The following is a 19,738-nucleotide window of genomic DNA, read 5'->3' on the forward strand; positions in this document are numbered from 1 at the left end:
GCATTAATCTCTGAGAGTTCTTTCTTCTATTTGTACGTAGCTCGTACCCATTAATTAATTATTTTTACGACCGGAAATTTTCTATAGCAGTTCGTTAACATGTTAACATGCTATTTGCCAACAAACCTGCCTTTAGCCATAATCGTAACTATTTAAGTGCCTTTGTGCCTCTCTTAATGCCAACAAGTTGGACATTGTATTCTGACAATTATAGAACACATGACAGTTCTTAGGTTATACCTCATTAATCGTACATTTTATATTATCGTCTGGAACCTCAGAAAATAAAAATAAACAGAATTAAGTATTTATTTCATTCTCACTTTGTGTCTGTAACTGGTATAGATACAGATTTGCTTTCAAGAGAAGTATAATTTTTTTGACTCTTCACTGCTTATTTAATGAATTAATATTAGAAAAAATAATAATAATAAAAAAAACGTTTATTTTTTAAGTGGATTTTATACAAAAAAATATTTTATTTTTTCTCTTTTTTTTTACAAATTTTACAAAACATCAATTTTTGTATACACAAATTTAATTAATTATAAATAATAATTTACAAACCATGCTTTGCCCTGTAAGCACCCTTTGGATCGTATTTCTTCAACAAATTATCAAAATCTGCTGGTGTATTCTTACGCAAATGTTCGACAACTTTTTGGGAATTTTTCTTTTGGACTTCAGTACACTTGGAGCAATCACTAGCCAAAGCATCAGGAAGGAGTTCTACAAAAAAAAAAATATAATAAAATTAAAATCAATATTTTATTTGTACATACGAGTTAAAGTTAAAAATGCAAATCATTGCATTTATATTTCTATATCAACAACAAACATGCATGCATTTTGTATTATTTATCTTTCCAATGCAAATATGATTTAATAGCTACAAATGGAAATTTTAATGGAATTTTATTTTAGTTTTTTGAAAGAGAATTTATATTCAAATAGTAGATAGAGATAGAAAAATTCAAATGTAGATCTATGCAAATAATAAAATCCTATTAAGTGTAAAAACATCATCTATGGAAGCTAACACACAATTTTCATAGCCGAAAATATACTAATAATTTATGCATGAAAATTAAATAAAGTTAAAAAATAGCAAATATTAAGCTAAAATATAAAATCATAATAAATAGAGATGGAATGATAAGAAATTTATATGCAAATTAAAGTTTTGTAAATTTGCTGTGAATAATTGATACAAAAAAAAATATCCTCCCTAATGTATGCAATTATTTAGCATTTCATGGTAAATGGCTTAAGGGATTTAAATAAATTTATAATCGATTGTGGTGTTTAAATTTTTTAAATAAATAATTGATTTGGGGAATAAAAAATGTTTTAAAATGGTGAATACACAATTTTATTTCTAACTGGTATAAACAAGAGTTCAAGCATCTATTCTAATTATTTTTTATATATGTACCCAGTACCCATTTTCAAAGTATTGGTTTGTTTCTTTCTCACTTATTATCAGAAAATAAGTATTAATTATTGATAAATTTAACTTGGTTTAAATTTTTGTTGATTGGTATAAATTAGTCTTAATTAACTTCATATTTAGATTGCAAATGATGAAATATTGTTTCATTTATTATTTATTTTCGTCTGTTTGAGCAGAGAATATGTAGAAAATATTAGAAATTTGACATGGCTTACATTTTTGTTGAATGGTATAAATTAAGTTTGCAAAGAAACAAGCCTAAAACTTTTGTGTTATAACACAAATTGTTGGAATGTTTGAATATACTTTTGGAATGTTTGAAATAACTTTAAAAATCGGTAATTAAAAGAAAAATTGTCAAGAGAACAATCAAAATTTTATTGATACGAATTTGAACCCAAACTTTAGAACTTGGTACACTTTTACATCTCAGTACTTTTTGTGCCAGCATAATTTCAACATAGGAGAACTTGGCTCCTTTTTAACAGTACCTAATGTTTTTGTTGTGATATAAATTAATAGAAAATGGTTACTTTTGATACTTAATTTGGTTTCCATTATTTCATGAAAATGTTGGAATATCTTTTGCATACTATTTGACTGGTATAAACTGTTCTAACACAGAAAACGAATACGTTAGGTAAGAAAATAATACTATTGTATATCACAAATGATTGCTTGATAAAAACAAATTTTGAATTATGAGATTTTAATCATTCGATAAAATGGTAAATATAAAAAAAATTTCTTCTTAAAAATAAAAAAAAAATAATTTGTTAGGTAAAAAATGAAATATTTTTCATAAAACGAATACAAATAAATTCACAAAATATGCGTCTCTACAATTTTTCTTATGGTTCTAAAAGTAATTATCAACAATTATTAGATTCAGAAATTATTCCTTTACATTTGTCTTACATTATTTGACGATTTCTATAAACTAGTATTTGGCACTGGGATAATACAAAATATTATAAAAACTAGTCCCGAAAGCTTTAAAAAAATTTGTTGTTTAGTTAAATTATAAAATTTTGTCATAAGAAACTTATTTTCCTATCTACTGATTGGTATAAAGTGGTATAAGGCAAGCAATGAAGGAATAAGTACCTGAATTATAGAGATATCATCCTTGAAGTAAGTTTGTAAGATCAATTGCACTATTTCTTATCACATGTATTACTGTTTTCTGATTGGTATAAACGAGTCGAATGTACAATTCAAATACAAAAGATTCACAAGATTAAATCAAGTTTATGCCTAGTTTAAGTTTCTTAGTTACTGCAATCAGATGACGATATATAAATATATTTATTTATTTATTTTTTAATTGGTATAAAATGCCCAATTACTCAAAAGAAACACCAAAACATAGAAATTCTTCTACAAAATCTCAACAAAATGATTTATCCAATGAATAGCAAAAATTGGTTAAACAATTAAAATTAAATTTAAATAAATGTTTATAAAAAAGGATAAGGTATTATATTATAACAGATTTCATTTAATTGATTTAAGCTTGAAAACCACGCAACAAATTATGAAGAATGTGGTCCTTAATTGTTGTCATTAAAACAGAAAAATGCCCCTGATACTTTCGATTTATAAAATTTAACAAAACTAGCGAGTAAACGCACTGAATTTATCTTTCAATTGATTAAATGATTTTAAGGAATTGCAAAATTCTCAAAATTTATCAGTTAATCCATTTTTAAATCACCTTGCAGTAGTAAAACGAAATTTTTTAATTTATTTCTTGAATGGTATAAACTGGTCTAACAGACAAACATTTTCTTCGTAAAAATCAACAAGAAAAAGCGATAAACACAAATAATATTCACTTAATATTTCAATAAAAAAAAATTTAATGGATTTTAACGTAAACTTGTAAAATTCTCAGAATTAATACAAAAGTTTATACAAAATAGTAAAATTTTCCACTTAATACACATATTAAATTATTAATATAAAAGTATTAAGGTTTAAATTCCACTAAAGAGTATCCTCTCGTGTCTGTAAATGTGCATGGTCGCATCCATCGTCGTCGTGTCGTGCGACCACTGCACCACGTCGTTTTTCCGTTTTCGTTTTGATAAACAAAAGGAATTAATTATTCTACTCAGTTGCAGCTGCCAAAAGTCCTGAATTAATATATTCCCAAAGGTACCTACGCTAAAAGTATATATCGTATTCATATATTGGCTTTTATTTCAACTTCATGAATATTCATTATTATAGCCCAAGACCTTGCTCAGCTCACGTTTGTACATATATTTTATTTGAAAAACAACAACAACAAACAAAACTGAAACTGGATATAATATTGAATTTTTCAATTCAGATGCTCAACTCAGATGAGCTCATGGTCATCTAGGAAAGAAAAACATAAATCCAATTTTGGTGCCTATCAACACGAACAAAAAAAAAAACAGGAAAACAATAACAACAACAAAAACCACGAAGAGAAAAAACCCTTCAATAGCAAAAACAAGCCAACAAAATAGTTTCATAGTAAATAAAAAAAAAAAAAAAAAAAAAATTTGTCAACTGACGTGAAAATTTTCTCTGAACTGGCAGGCAATTTTAAAATTTAATAAAAAAAAATATACAAATTGATTACGTATACGCCATACGTCGTTTGATATAAGTGATGTGTTAAATTAAAAAAAAACACACAAAAACAAATAAACAACCAATTTATCATATTTCATTCGAAATAGTCTCGTTGTGTGTTGTTATTTACATCAAAATTTGCATGTGCATCAGCAGATTGTTTGTATGTACATAATTTGTATGCATGTTTGTTTATTTTTTTTTTTTTTTATTTGAACTTACTCTTTAGTTCACGTCCTTCGTTTGTGCATGGTCCTTTATCATTCAAACATTTAATATAATTTTGCAGGATACGTTTGTTGGCTAGAACCATATCCACATCGAAACCGTCAAATTTACTGGTGTATTGAGTGGCACCATGTGCAATTGCCAAAGCACAAGCCAAAACGCAGAGGACTAAGGTGAATTTCATGATTGATTTTTTTTAGGTTTCTAAAAAAAAAAAAGAAAAAAGAAAAAAAATTAATTAAATAAAATTAAAGCTAGTTCTATTTTATACGCAAAAAATTAAATTCATTAAAAAGAACCCCCTTTCGATGACAAAACCCCAACTACGCCTTTTGCTTTTTTTTGTTTTTTTTTTTTTTTTGTATTAATACTTAAAACTTTGGCATCTTTTCATCATCCTATGAATTTTGTGTGAATTCCCCAGTTACATAATAACACCAACAAAACTTAAACAACAACAAAAGTAAAAAAACAGGTCATTTTAAAAGCAACAAGTTTTTTTGAAATTAAAAAAAAAAAAAACAAAACTTGTTCCTATCAGAGCCATCCAGTAAGCTCAAGTTAGCAAGCAAAAGCTGGTGCTGCCTTTTTGTATCCTAAAAGTAGTTAAACTTATAATTACTTTCAGACTTTCCTGATTGAATTTTGATATTTTTCGTCTTTTTTTTTTTTTTGCTAAATACTCATCTGGTGATGGTTATTAGTAGTATTTGCAAGAAACATGAGAGTGATTTATATTTTCATGTCCAGACATTTTATGTCTTGAAGGAAAAATAACAAAAATTAGAAAGTCATTAGACCCCAAAGATAACACAACTTTTAAGATGAGTTTTTGATGTCACAGAAATTTGCTCACACAATGAAATTTATATGATAAAAGATTTAGATAGGTATCATTAAAAATCATTCATTTGGTAGACTGTGACTCGAAGGTGTTTTGTCTGCAAATTGACAATTAAGGCTCAGTGAGTTAGTTGAAAAAAAGAATTAATTTCAATTCAAGAGAAGAGAGCTAATTTCTTAAAGTTTTTTTTAATATCTTATATTTTTTTCATTTGGATTCGAGATCTCAGGAAAATTTAATCTTATTCCAATTAATGACCAATTGATCATTAAATGTAGTAAGATGAAAATTTGTTGAATGCCATTTATGAGAATTTTGTCTATTGTATTTAGTGTATCATTTTTGAAAATTAAAATTTGGTATATTAATATTCCAATGATGTTTGACTTCTTTAAAAAATCCATTTCAAGCCCATTTCACAAATTGAAAACAATATTAATCCCTAGAAACTTTCAACTTAACATTCCACACCCTCTATTTGGAATTGAAGTTAAGTGCCTACATATTTGAATGACAAAAGTTATACTTTTCCATATTATTTCAGTGATTTTCCCATGAGATCAAATTCTTAGAAATTGGGTCACTTTACATTTCACTAGAAGTACCTTAGAATGAGTTCAAGGATTTACAGGCAATACACAACAAGGAAGTAATTTAAGCCCTATTTGGATATTTGTATGGATTGAATTTTAAAGCAGTTGTTGGAGCTTTAAACAGGAGTGTATTCTGGAGTAGCAACGTGTAAGTATATTAAATTTAATTGAATCAGCTACTGTTAGCTACTTGAAGGATATATGTAAGAAACTACTAATGGCTGGTAAAATCTGTGTCTAAAGATATGAAAGTTATACGAAAACTTACAAGTATATCAGCACACTCTTTTTGAATTAGTTATGTAGACTGCTCTTCTAATTTTGCGATCAGAAATATATAAAATGTGACAAAAAAGAAGGATACAAATTTCTTAAAAAGAAATTTTTTATTTTAAGTCAATTGAAAATGAAAAATATCATTTTTCTGTTTTTAAAAATGTATGGTTAATGATTTCCTTAAATAAAAGTTTTTCTATACTATCTATCTTGCAAAGTATAAACTCATACGTATCTCAAATTTGAGAACAAAATTATAAAAACATAGGTTTAAAGCATGGAATACACGACACAATCATCGTACGCGATTTGAGTTGGACCGATATCGTTAACAATATCGAAAGAAAGCACATACACCATGCGATTCACTTTCCATTTTATTATCTGTCAAACAAATTTTCTCATTTTTATCCATTATTTGGATGTTAGTTAAAAAAATTTTATATACCTAATCTCAAAAACTGAATCATAGGTGAATTAATCAATTTATCTATATCTAATCAATCGCATACTACCTCTTGTTTTCCATCATCAGCATTCGACAGTGCGATATGGGTACAGCGGATACTTTGGTGCACACACACAATAGAATTATCGAATGCGATTCAAATTTTGTACGATAATCGGTACGATAATTGCACCGTGTATTCCATGTTTAACAGAGGATTAAAAAACAAGTTCTACAAAAAATGTCATCTTATTCCAAATGATTTGACATTTGTTTACACCTTTTTTTATGTTTGATTTTATTAACTCTGATTGTTAATCTTTTTTTAGCACAAAAGACAGCGAGATGGAAATGCATTCTACTCTGAATTTTAACAGTTTCCTCTATGAAAAAGTGTGGAGGAACTCTTATTATGTTTTTCCTGATGTTTTGTATAGCTTAATGTATCAAAACAAAATTTAATATTATAAGAAATTAAAGAGTTAAATTTAAAATTAAACTTTATTCCTTATTTGAAATGTACCAATTTTTTTTTTTACTACAAAAAATTTAAAGAAATAAATAAAGAAAAAATTCTATAGAAAATTTCATTCGCTAAATTATCTCATTTGGGCTCTAGTGAAAACAGGCTATTACACAGGTTATATACAGGTGCTTTGAATTAAAATTGCTTTAGGATAATAGAGCTGTTCCTTTGGGAGGTGGCAAAGTACTACTAGTAGTTTACTAGTGATTTTCAATGGAACGCTCTTTCAACGAATTCAATACAAATCGTATCTACTCGGGAAGAAGAGCATGAGTACATAATAGTACTAGATTAACCAAAACATTTACTATTAGTAGACTACTACCTCCATATTTTTATTTATTTATTTAAATTAATTGTTGTAAAAAAAAATTGCTACATTTCAAATAAGGAATCAAGTTTAATTTTAAATTTAACTCTTTAATTTCCTATAATTTAAATATTACACCATGGAGACAAAAACAATAACATACTAAAATTTAATACATTGCAAAAAAATCTCGTTAAAATTGACAGCTTCATTTTTTTTTTGGATAGAGATTTGAGTGTCGTATTTTTGTGTGAATTATGAAAAGTGAAGCAAACATTTTTCACGAAAACGCCTTAAAATCAATCTGACTGTAAAGCTTTTAATTTATAGATGTTATTGTTTAAAAAAACAATCTTTCCCAACTCGTTTTTACTGGAAAAAGAACCTAAGGTTATTCCCAGTAAAATTTTGTTGTTAGGTAAGGTTAAACGGGATGATAATGCTACAAGCCGAACCATCTTACTCGGATCTCGATGCCCCTTAGGTTTAGGTTGTGAAGGATTTGGATGAATAATAAAGGGTTTCAGTGGTATTATAGGCATGGGTTTGGAGTGCCTCCTTGAACCATCTGTAGTTACACTACGTGTTCGAAGTCTCACAAAAAATCAGCCCAATATTTCAGTGCGAGATCACTTTTTTTTAACTCTACAGTCATTAACTCATCAAATCACTGGAATTAAATGTTTAAAAAACTACGAACAAAATGATATCCATATAGCTTCGAAAACAATTAAAAATTGATTTTTGAGAACACAAAGCTTAGGAGTTACACTGAAAAACTCTAGTTTAACTTCTTTTGCACGCCCTAAAGTCAGTTAAACTCTAACCGCATTTTAATCTGTTAAAATGCACGTTAGCTAAAAAATTAGTTTTTGAAAAATGTACAATAATATTCATCAAACCTTTATGAGAATTTTAATATATGTATGACATGAGCGATATAATTATCATGAAAATTAAGAATCAAAAGAGTCCACGAAAATAGTAATATGCCGAAAGAGACTTCTTGATGAAAGAAACTTTTTATAAACAAAGGTACCTGCATTGAATGAAATTTTCATAAAATTTTCATGTCGAAAATAAAGATTTATACATAAATGTTCATTCCAAACTATGTACTGTATAATAATTCTGCCGTTTATAAAAATTTTAAACAAATCTGACAGATACATGGAAAGAGCCCACAAGACTCAAATGTTTTTGTTTTTTGTTTTAGTTTTTTTTCTTTGGAAAAATAAAGCTGCAGTTGCAATTGCTTTGAATATTACGTGTCGCAATACCTTCAAAATTTTGTAGTATAAGCGAAATATTAAAAACAAAACAAAAAAAAAAACACAAACTGTGACTGAGAAAAAGTGTCGAATCTCAAGTTTACAAATATTCTATGCCGGGTTCAAGATTTCTCTTTATGAATTAAGAAAAATGCAAAATCATTAAATTTGTTTACGTAATGATAAACGATTTGTTTTGAATTTTTTGCTGAATATGTCTCACAAAAAAAAAAAAAATTAAATAAGATGAAGGACACATATCACCTTGTTTTCTTCAAGGTTATTTGAGGTTAAATATTGAATTAAATATGATGTGTTTTTAGTGTTTACCCACATATTTATCATACGCAAACTTATTTAAATATACCGGTCAGGCGATTGGAAATTTTGAATTTTTTTTATTTGTGTCATTATCATAAGTCACCGAAGCACATTATCATTATACCTGTTTAATCAATTCTGCTGATGGTATACGCTAATCAATTTATTCTTTTAAACAGTTAGATTAGATCTCAAACAAAACACCATCAAATTAATTAAATATGCAAAAATTTTAAAAAATCTACCACTTATCTTGTTTTTTGTTTGCTCAAAAGTCAAAACAACCAATTTTTAGGAAATTTCCAAAATGTCTACCATGATAAATGACGTCAAAGATTTGTAGGTATTAATAAATTTTCAGTTAGTCAATCAATATGATAACCTTGAACTACTAATTAATTAAAAAAAAAATGGAAAGCGCGATATTCCAATGGAAAATATGAATTTAGTTCATGCACTTACACTTTGAGAGTAGTTTTTTAATGATATTCAAATCACGTAACACAAATTGGGTTTTCCCTTTATAAACCAAGCCAAGACCAAATTGGTAACAAAAAGCGAAGGAGAAGTTCAATAACCGCTATTATGGTCTTAACTGCTTTATCGGTTTACGTGCACAAATCAAAGACGCCACCAAAGAAAGTACCACACACAAACAGTTCGAAAGTAATAAATCAGCCCAAATCAAATAAAAAATTGTATCCAAATATTTGACTACCAAAAAGTCAAAGAGACACACGCTTGTTAACACAAAAACACGACAAATAAACTCTTTTTCTTTTTTTTTTTTTCAAAAAAAAAAAAAAGACAAACAAAAAACTTACTTCAAAAATTGCGGCTTAAAAAGGCGGAAAAGATGTCCCAAATTGGATGATGGTGTGATAATAATTTAATTCTGGTCACGTTAAGTTGTGATTTTTTTTTTTTTTTTTTTGTAATCCAAAAGTGCGAAAGCAACGTTATCCACAAAACAAAATTAAGAGAAAGATTATATTCTACCAAATTAATCTACCACTGCTGCCGGCTGGGACGGTGGATAGTTGGACAATGACAATACCACTTAACACCCCGGAGACTTTATATACCACGGCTAAGAGTGTCTCGTAATTTGTTGTTGGCTTTTTGTGGTTTGGTGTGCTGGTTGATTATGTGCTGAGCAGCTGCTTCTGGTTAAGGCTTGTGGTTTTGGATCAAGACCTGGATGAAGTCTCTATACAAATCTTTAATAGTTCAGAATGTTTTGTTGTTATTTTTGTTTGTTTTTATGTGAGAAATGATAATTTTGAACTTTTCAACTTTTGGGTAGTAGTTATTAATTTGCAAATTGTGTAATTTGTGGATTTTTGAATTTTTTAATTACTAATTAAAAAAAAAATAAATCATACGCAAAAATCACTTTTCTTGATATGTTTACACGAAAAGTTCAAAGGTAAGTATATTAATACAAGCAGTGGTGAGGACAGTTGGGCACTATAATAAGAACAGGTGGTATAACTTTTTAAATGGAATGCATTATTCTATAATATTTGTTTATTTGAAAAAATTAAGAATTACGACTTCTACTTTTTGCTAACAGAGCTTAATTTTTGAACAAATATCAACCAATCCATTGATTGAGAAATTTGTACTTTATAAAACAGATCGACACGATTTTTTCGGATTTCTCATTATCAAATTTTGGTTCTTACTAATCAAAATAAAAATAATATTTTTGACCAAAATTTTGCTTTTGTAAAAACCTAAGCAATATTGCCTACTCAATAAAAAAAATGTTTTCAAAAGTAATAATAGGTTAATATAGGATTCTAAATGATGGATTATTATTTTTCTTTTGAATTTCTTTAGTACATTTATGTACATGTAAAGACAATCTACTTAGTATTATTCCCCTACTAACTGACATGTGTACTAGGGTGAAATCTTTTTGGACTTTTCCTTCAAATCATTGTTTGGAAGTCAGTCTATGTATAGATAATACCTAATGGTATTCTGAAGTTATTTTTATAAACGTTTCTATTCTTGCTCATGGGAAACTAAACATTAACATCATTCATGTGGGATATAAGAAAATGCTTACTTTAATGTGTGTTTACTATAATAGGTGGTGCAATCTTCATTCAAGATTTTATTTATAGAAAAAATAGATTGAGCCATAACTTTTGAGACATCCTGTGTTGGGACACCCAGTATTCCAAAATTTCCATAAAAACTGTCTGCCAATAGAGAGTCTGTAGCGCGTGGGACTCTTAGTGTTGTCTTTTATTTACTTATACATATAGGTTAAGGTCAGGATTCGTAAAAAAAGGCAATTTAAGATAACAATCAGATATAAAAAAAAAAACGATAATAGAGACTGTGAAAAAAGTGTGTCTCGCAAAAAACAGCATTATGGTGATTTAAATGCCTTAACTACATTCACCACTTTTTGCAAAAGTAAACATTTTTTGTAAAAAAGAGTATTAGGTAACAATTTTTTTTAGAAAAAATTTTACTAAGTTTTTTAAGTTTTTTAGTTCGAAAATTTTCACTTTAGTACTTTTTAGTAAGCCTAAATTCTGTGCGAGATGGCGATGGATGGCATCACAGCGAACTATCAAAAATCTATTGAGCATACCTTGTTTTCTGTTTATCATGGCTTTTCAATTCTGTCAGTGTGTTTGTCTGTCTCCATAACGAGCTGCAGCGTTTAGACTGAAGCGAGTTTCTTCAAAATTCGTAATTAAGGCTTTTTGGAAATTCTTTTGAGAGGAAACTGAACAAAAATTTTTAGGATATATGGTTCAAAATATATAGTTCTTGCCATATTACCTTAATTTTTTTTTAATCAAAAACAGTATTTTTATTAATAACGTTAACTGTCATAAAATCGTTATGTCTGAATTTCTCGCAACAATTTCAGCAACATTTTTCTACAAAAACAAGTTAGAAAAAATCTCTTTTGGATTTTAAAAAATTAGTTTTTGAAAAAAAAAATTTTTTCTAAAAGTGGCATACATTTATTTTTTGGACATCAAAACTGTTCAAAGAGAGGGATATGTTATATTAATATAAATTGTATATTTTTTTAAGTTTTTATAAAACTTCTAAATTTTTTAAATTAAACAAAAAATATTCGAAAAAAGCATTTTTTTGGCCAATCTACAGATATGACCAGTAGGGTGCTCCTTATTATTTTGATCCCAAAACCCTGGAAGGACTTTTAGGTTGGAAAAAAAATTTTAAAAAATTATAACCCGTGCCTACAAGCGATTGATGTTTCATATGGGAATAACGTGGGGTTTTGGATTTTGACTGATCAATTTTAAATTCCAGCCAAACTATTTGTTTTTATATACAGACATAAACCTAATAGTTGTAGCTATCACCTGGATTTATTTCAGATTTTAAACTGATAAAGAAAACTATTTTGTTCAGAATTTTTAATTTTCAATAATATAATTTCTTGGGAGCAAAGAAATTCCAAATTTTATTTTAAATAACGGACTATCCTAATGACCAGGTCTTTATACCGCCGTAAATTTATACATTGCGGTACATTTGATATCCAAAACACTAAATTTTTGAGTGCAGTGATAAAGTAACTCCGTTTTACGGAACTTTGAAAAGCTGTTTAGCAAAATTTTAATTTGAAAGCCTCAAATGAAAAATTCCCAATTTGTCGGATATCATTTTTATACCAAACATTATAAATATTAAATTTAAAAAAAACGTGAAATGGCCCAACACAACACATTCTAAGTAATAACAAACAATAAAATCAAACTACTAATTCTTGCAGTTTTAAGAGACCAAAACTTCATATAAAGCATTTTTCTTCATTTAATTTCTAATTTATCAATAATCCAGTCAAATAAGGGTTTAACCTCGGAATGAATGTTAGTAGAAATTTTTTTTGCTCAATATCTTCCTTTTGCCATTCTATAACATATCTCAAAAGTCTAGAAAAATCTCATGTCCGCTTATCGCGATTTCAAGGTCAAATCGCGAAATGGAGATTTTCAAAATTAGCAAAAATAGGCTATGGTATTATATACACATATGATACATGATTTCAAGGTATTTTTTAATGCTGATTCCAAAAACTCTAAAATCAAGACAATCTGACGTCTCTGGAAAAAGTTATACCTGTTTTTCATCTTTCAACCCATATTATTATAACAGTTGCTAACTTACTACCGAAAAACCCTTAAAAGTAATGGTAACGGAATCATATTTTGCATGAGGGTTTTCATATCCATTATCATTAAGAATCAAAACAATGCAATGCAAAAAAACATTTATATCTATGACAAAATGGTATTTTTTGAGAAAAGGGGAAATTTTAGGATGTGCACTAAAAAACATTCTGGTACAATCTTGGAATTAGTGCTCATAGGCTAATTTTTTGGTTTCTATGTTTGTTTGGATATTCTATAACTTATGTCAAAAATCTAAAAAAAATCTCATGTCCGCAAGTTCTAATTTTCCAGGTTATACTAAGTTAGGTGCAGATTTAAAAAAAATAATAAGAAAACTTTAGATTCTTATATGTATACCAACATAACCCATATCATTTCAAGGTATTTTTTAACGCTGATTCCAACAAAACCCACAAACAAATCAATATGACCATCCCTGAAAAGTAATGTACCTTATTCATGTTGATCTGACACAAATATCTGAAGAGTAGTTTTTCAATTTTTTCAAATCTGCACCTTATCTTCAAACCAAGAAAATTAGGACTTGCGGACATGAGATTTTTTTAGATTTTTTAAGGGTAGTTAAAGAATATCCAAACAAAGATTAAAATGAAAAAATTAGCCTATTACCACTTATTCCTAAGATGAACAAGAATCTTCTTTAGTGCATATCCTAAAATTTGCCCCTCCATCAAAAAATACCATTATTTCGTAGGTATATATATTTTTTGTAATGGATTGTTTTGATTTTTAATAATGATGTATTCTAAAATCTTCATACAAAATTTGGTTCATCTACCATAACTTTTAAGGGTTTTTCGGCAGTAAGTTTGCAACTGTTATAATAATATGAGTTGACAGATGAAAAACAGGTATAACTTTTTCCAGAGACGTCAGATTGTCTTGATTTTAGAGTTTTTGGAATCAGCATTAAAAAATACCTTGAAATCATGTATCATATGTGTATATAATACCATAGCCTATTTTTGCTAATTTTGAAAATCTCCATTTCGCGATTTGACCTTGAAATCGCGACAAGCGGACATGAGATTTTTCTAGACTTTTGAGATATGTTATAGAATGGCAAAAGGAAGATATTGAGCAAAAAAAATTTCTACTAACATTCATTCCGAGATTTACCCATTTGTTCTCCTTATTTTACTGTATTACAAATCTTAAATCAAACTTATTCAATTACATTTTCTAGCAACAAATTACATTTTGGAGTGAACAAAATTAAACTTTCTTTCCTCGAACTATTAATGTACAATTTCTATTGATTTTCCAATTTTAATACCTAAATCCAGACAAGTGCTCTCTTAAATCCCGTTTTTATTTTGTTTGTTGTTTTGATGTTTTTATTTATTTTTTTTTTTCTTGTCTAAGTCTGTTGATGCTTTTTTAATTTGCGGTGTTTGGATTACGTGTTAATGTGTTAAGGTATTAAATTCGAAGCAAGTTAATTAGTTGACAATTTTACTATATTGATGAACTTTAAACAAATTGAATTTATTTTAAATTAAATTAAATTAGAAATTGAGAAAATAAAAATGTATTACTAAAGAATTAAATTTATTTATTGGGGCCAATTAAGTCATTTAACGCCAATAACCTTAAAAAAAAATATATTATGTAATCAAATAATTCAGAAGGGAACTTTATTTGGACCAAGAATTCTGATTGCTTAATATTCTGAAATAAAATAAAAAAATATCTAAATAAAATCCTGTTTTTTTGTGTTAGAATATTTTTTTACAGAGTTCGATTGGCAAAAAAGTTGCAAAAGAAAGAAAGTTCTTACCTTGCTTGAAGTTGCATTTCCTTTATCTGTGAAAACCTAATAATTAAAGTTAATGAGAAAACTTTTTCTAGTTTCAAGAACTTGTTGACGATTTAATGCAAGAATCAAAGGCAACTCAAAAAGGACATTTGATTTCAATCAACTGAAACTAACGTTCATCTAATTAAGGAACATGCCAACAAATTAGATAAAGGCGGAAACATTGAAATCGATATGGTTGAATAGATATTTTTGGCTAAGAGCCAATAGTCCAAGATTTATCAATTATGTTTTCTGTGCAGTTGCTATGGTTCTAAGAGGAACTGAAATAATTCAAGTAAATTGAATCAATTTTTACTGTTGACGGGACATTTATTTATACTTAAAAAAAAAAAAAATTTCTGCTTAATATTCAATATTTAATAGGATTTTTTTTGTTGTTCCGTTTACATTTTACCGAAATTAATTTTTGGGATACAAAATAGATTTCATACCCATGATGAACAATAATTAGGTTTGAGCCATCTGGCAAAATTCCCATTAATTTTCCGCAAATATGATTTCAAAGGTTCGTCGTTCGTGATGGAATAACTCGGAAGAGATAAATAGAGATTTTTTTTTGTTATTGCTGTTGGATTTCTCGGGAACAAAAAATTAATAAATATAGGATCGTATTTTTCCGAAATAAAAAGTAAATAAGATAAATAAAAAACATAATTTACTACCATAAATTGTACGAGTAAGTAGATATTTACTTTAATAAATGCAACTTAATATTTAATCTGTTGAATCCTACTTTCTGTTGCTAATGAAGTTACAGCTTAAATTTTTTAGTTAATATAATAGATATGTTTTGATATGAGTAGCCAATTTTGGTACTAATTTTGTATAGAAACAAAAAAAAATATTTATTGTAGCTAAAAATATTTTGCATTAAAAAACGTTATTGTAATTTGCAACTTAAAAATATTTGCATTGAAAAAAAAATTTTTTTTTTACAAATAAAAATATTGCATTAAAAAAATATTAATGCAAATAAAAAAATTTCTGCATTAAAAAAAAAAGAAAATCAATGAAAAATGCCTGAATAAAATATTTTTTTTTTTAATATTCGTCTTTTTTTTAAAGAACTGTCTCTATATTAATTTCAAAGAAATTAGATTGATATACCAAAAGAGTATATCAACCAAAGAGTAGGGTTAATTTTATACTTTGTCACTTTGTTGTATCCTCATTCAAGTCTAAATGTTTAAAAAATAATGGACGAAAGGTTAATGTTTTAAAAATTAATTTATCAACAAGTTCTGTTTCTGTTTTTGTTAAAAAAAAAATACAAAATAAAGCGCATTGAATTTTGAAAACTCAATTTAGTCCAGTGCATTTATGATGTTCATATATGGGCGACCCAGCAGTTTGTACCACCCCCAAATTTTTTTGCTCATTCGATAGAGAATTGACTGAATATCATTACCCTGATTTTTCGCACTCGAGAAATTCACCTTTCGGCCGCCATCTTGGATTTTAGTTTTTGTTGAATATCTCGATTTCTATTTATCCTACATAAAAATTGTGTATACAAGAAACGTAGGTAATTAAATTTCGAATCTTTTATGTTAAGAAAACTTTTTCGATATTCTGAATATCAAAAAAGTTACAAGCTAAAAAAGTAAAAAAAAAACCGAAAAAATGACAATTTTAAAGATTTGAGCACTTTTTATCAAAATTATGAAAAAACGTATCGAGAAAAGATTATTTGCCTTAAAATTCTCTACAACTCTGCTATACAACTTTTTTTTGTATCGCTATAACTAATAAAGTTATTAATACTTTTTTGTTAAAAAAAATACCCCTTTTTTACGATATAAATGGACTTAAATATAAAAAAATTGCAGGTCCTGAATTTTCTCTTGTAACATAAACCTATACAATACTCACTAATCATTTAAAATTCAAGATTTGGTAAAAAAAAAATTAAGAAAAAAGTAAAGATAAAAAACACAAACAAAAAAGAGCATTTTTAACAAAAAAAAAAGTGTTAATAACTTTTGTATTTATGACGATAGAAAAAAAAATTGTAAAGCAGAGTTGTAAAAAATTTTAAGGTAAATAATCTTATCTCGGAAGGTTTTTTCATAATTTTGTGCTCAAAACTTTAAAATTGTCACTTTTTTCTGTTATTTTTTTTTTTACTTTGTTCGCTTGTAACTTTTTTAATATTCAGAATATCGAAAAAGTTTTCTTAACATAAAAGACGCGAAATTTAATTTCCTACGTTTCTTGTATACAAAACTTTTTGTTTTTTTAGTTCGAATTTTTTTTTTTTAATTTTGAAAATTAATTTTTAAAAACCATGCCATAAAATAGGTTTATTTTGAATAAAATACGAGGTTTTTGGCTTTACAAAAATGTCTAGCACGTTTTTGTAGGATAAGTAGTTAAAAATGGTTCGAAGAAGAAGGTGGAAAGTGAGAGTTTGGTAGAATACTTCGATTCGAACGCTATGAACTACATTATGTAGAAAAAGTCACCAGTTTTCAACTTAACCCCCGTTTTTCGCATCAACAACTGTAAAATCAGTTCTGGTTGCATTCAGTATTCATCAATTTATTTAAATGTTTATTAGTTTATATGAAATTGAATTTGTAGTCAATTATGAAACAATTCATTAAAAACAAGAATCAGGTCTAATTGATTTTTAAAGAGCACTGGTTTGTTCAGAATTCCAAACATGGTGAAATTGAAATTAAAACAATCAGCATTTAATTAATCTTTTAAAAACAATATTAGAAATAAATGATAATTGCCTCATTCACATTCATCGCTTTATTTCTAAAATTTTGCAATTTCATTTCAAGTGAAGTATGAAAATAATAAAATGATTTAAAATGTTAAACATCGACAAAATGGTACTTCAACCATAAATCACACCCTGCCAGTTGTATAGAGTATTGTTTAACACAAAGCAAATAATGTACATTTAAATTGTAAGTCGTCCTGGCCAAGCACAGAAAGCACACACCATCAATATAATCATGTTTACCTTTAAAGCTTCTTGGTTGGCCATTAATTAGTGAAATACATTACCGTTCTGGCTGTCTGATGTTCAATTTGCCACAGACATCTCGCCACCACTCGCTGCTACCATGAACAACATCTCTAATTAGTTTGAACATCCTAATTTTTTGTTTATGAAAGCAGAGAGTAACCTGTAAATTGTGTTTACACTAAAAGCAATAAATAACAATTCTGTTGAGGTGATTGAGGTGTTTGCCTTAATTAATGGGAATAATATTACTTGGAAAAGTTAAGTCTACATCCATCCAATTGTTGTTATACAAATGTATAACTGGCAGTCGTAAAATATCCTTTTTTGATTAATATATTATTTTTTTTAATGAAATATAAAGTGCTCATAAAAATTACTAAAAATTAAGAAAGAAAAATCTGATTCATTACAATTTTAAATCAATTAACTGGTGTTCTTTAAACTTTAGAACCTTGAAAATACAAACACCTTTTTTTATTATTATTGATTACAATTTTTATTTGATGTTCACTTGAAAGTGGTTGGACAGCGAGTGCCCATTATGCCGATCATTTAAAGGTACTTTGCCAAAAATGACAAGTCAGCATAATGAACACTCAGCGCGTGAGACTAAACATTGAACTTTTATTAAATGATCTTATTTCGTCTGGTCTCACGCAGAAGTAGGAGTTGGGTGGAAATATGATATGGTAGGAAAGGTAAAAATGGGTGATAGAATACAAAAATACATAATTATACTTAAAAAGAACACAGTGGGAACTGGTAAGAAATCATTTCCCATCGTGTCAGCAACAATGCAATGTGATAATACTATTGGTCATATGGTTACTTAAAATGATACTAAAAATGTTTACTTAACATACTCCCCCCCTTTGAGGGATCTAATCCCTCAAAAAAAAAAATTTAAAATTGTGTGTCTATTTCAAAACGAGGAGCGCTTCTTCTAGGAAGTGGTTTGGGTTTTCTTTTTTTAATAAAATAAAAAATAATGAAGCCAATCATTGTAAGGAATAATATGAAGCTCATGCTATAATGATGGTAATCGTGCGTATTTATAGAATTTGCCCAGGTATCATTATCTAGGTCTTTATCAACTTCACTAATTTTGCCTTTTAAATCTTCTATCTCTTTAAAATTAGTCTCATTGCTCGGGGATGTTATGATGTTCATATTTTTCATCGGAATTTTACCTTTAATTGACTCAGAAATTTTAATAGAGGGAACAAATGAGTTTTTTAAGGTGGTATTGCTAAAGACTCGACCATTTATCACTATGTGTGGAAGTTTTAAAATACATGGTATCAAAAATTCTATAAAACCACTGTCACTTAGGGTAAGACTTTTTGTTATTCCTTCACACACCAATAAACCAGTTACAGCCTCCTTAAGAGCAAATATCCAAGTATTGGAACTTCTTAGGCTTACCCATCGATCTTGAGAGATGGATCTCGTTAAACAACAGTGACTTAAAGCACTACTCAAATGATTCAGAAGCGAGACTTCACAACTTATACCGCTGTCTCGATGAATCATTGTTGGTAGTTGTTGGTTACAGACAAAATTTTTCGTTGAGAGGAAGTGGCATGATGATAGCTGATTTTCTGTTAATTCAAAATACCTATCTCTTGTTGCAGTGACTGCTAAATAAGGGGATGATAATTCTATTATGAAACTTGAATCATTTTGAAATAGAGGAAACTGAACTAAATTAAAAAGCTGAAATTCTTGGTTATCAACCAAAGGGATCATCATTTCAAATACTATTGAGTCATTAAGACTTCGTCCTTTAATAGATGACAGCTTAAAAATATCTAATACAGATGCTGTCGGAATGTTAAGATGGGATGGAATGTT

General features: G+C 27.8%; 1 protein-coding gene across 2 annotated transcripts; it reads right to left on the reverse strand.

Moving 5' to 3' along the window:
* Positions 1 to 428: 428 nt before the first annotated feature.
* On the reverse strand, positions 429 to 9,956 carry LOC129907095 (ejaculatory bulb-specific protein 3-like). Of its 2 annotated transcripts, none has more exons than XM_055983174.1 (3): positions 9,343 to 9,632; positions 4,286 to 4,495; positions 429 to 729 (listed from the first exon to the last, which is right to left on the reverse strand). In XM_055983174.1, exons 2-3 carry the CDS (start codon positions 4,473 to 4,475, stop codon positions 560 to 562), a joined length of 360 nt encoding a protein of 119 aa, XP_055839149.1. In that variant the 5' UTR covers positions 4,476 to 4,495; positions 9,343 to 9,632; the 3' UTR covers positions 429 to 559. The 2 variants fall into 2 exon arrangements, with proteins under 2 accessions (XP_055839149.1, XP_055839139.1); XM_055983164.1 differs by lacking the exon at positions 9,343 to 9,632 and adding an exon at positions 9,705 to 9,956 and having other exon boundaries at positions 430 to 729.
* Positions 9,957 to 19,738: the final 9,782 nt, after the last annotated feature.

The sequence above is a fragment of the Episyrphus balteatus genome, chromosome 1 (assembly GCF_945859705.1).
Source record: "Episyrphus balteatus chromosome 1, idEpiBalt1.1, whole genome shotgun sequence".
In the NCBI taxonomy this organism is placed as follows: Eukaryota; Metazoa; Arthropoda; class Insecta; order Diptera; family Syrphidae; genus Episyrphus; species Episyrphus balteatus.

Bases quoted from the DNA above. Each gene is read 5' to 3' on its own strand.
- LOC129907095 (XM_055983174.1), bottom strand. From the start codon at position 4,475: ATGAAATTCACCTTAGTCCTCTGCGTTTTGGCTTGTGCTTTGGCAATT. The intron at 730-4,285 runs GTAAGTTCAAAT...TTTTTTTTGTAG, and splicing joins CGAAGGACGTGAACTAAAGA to AACTCCTTCCTGATGCTTTG.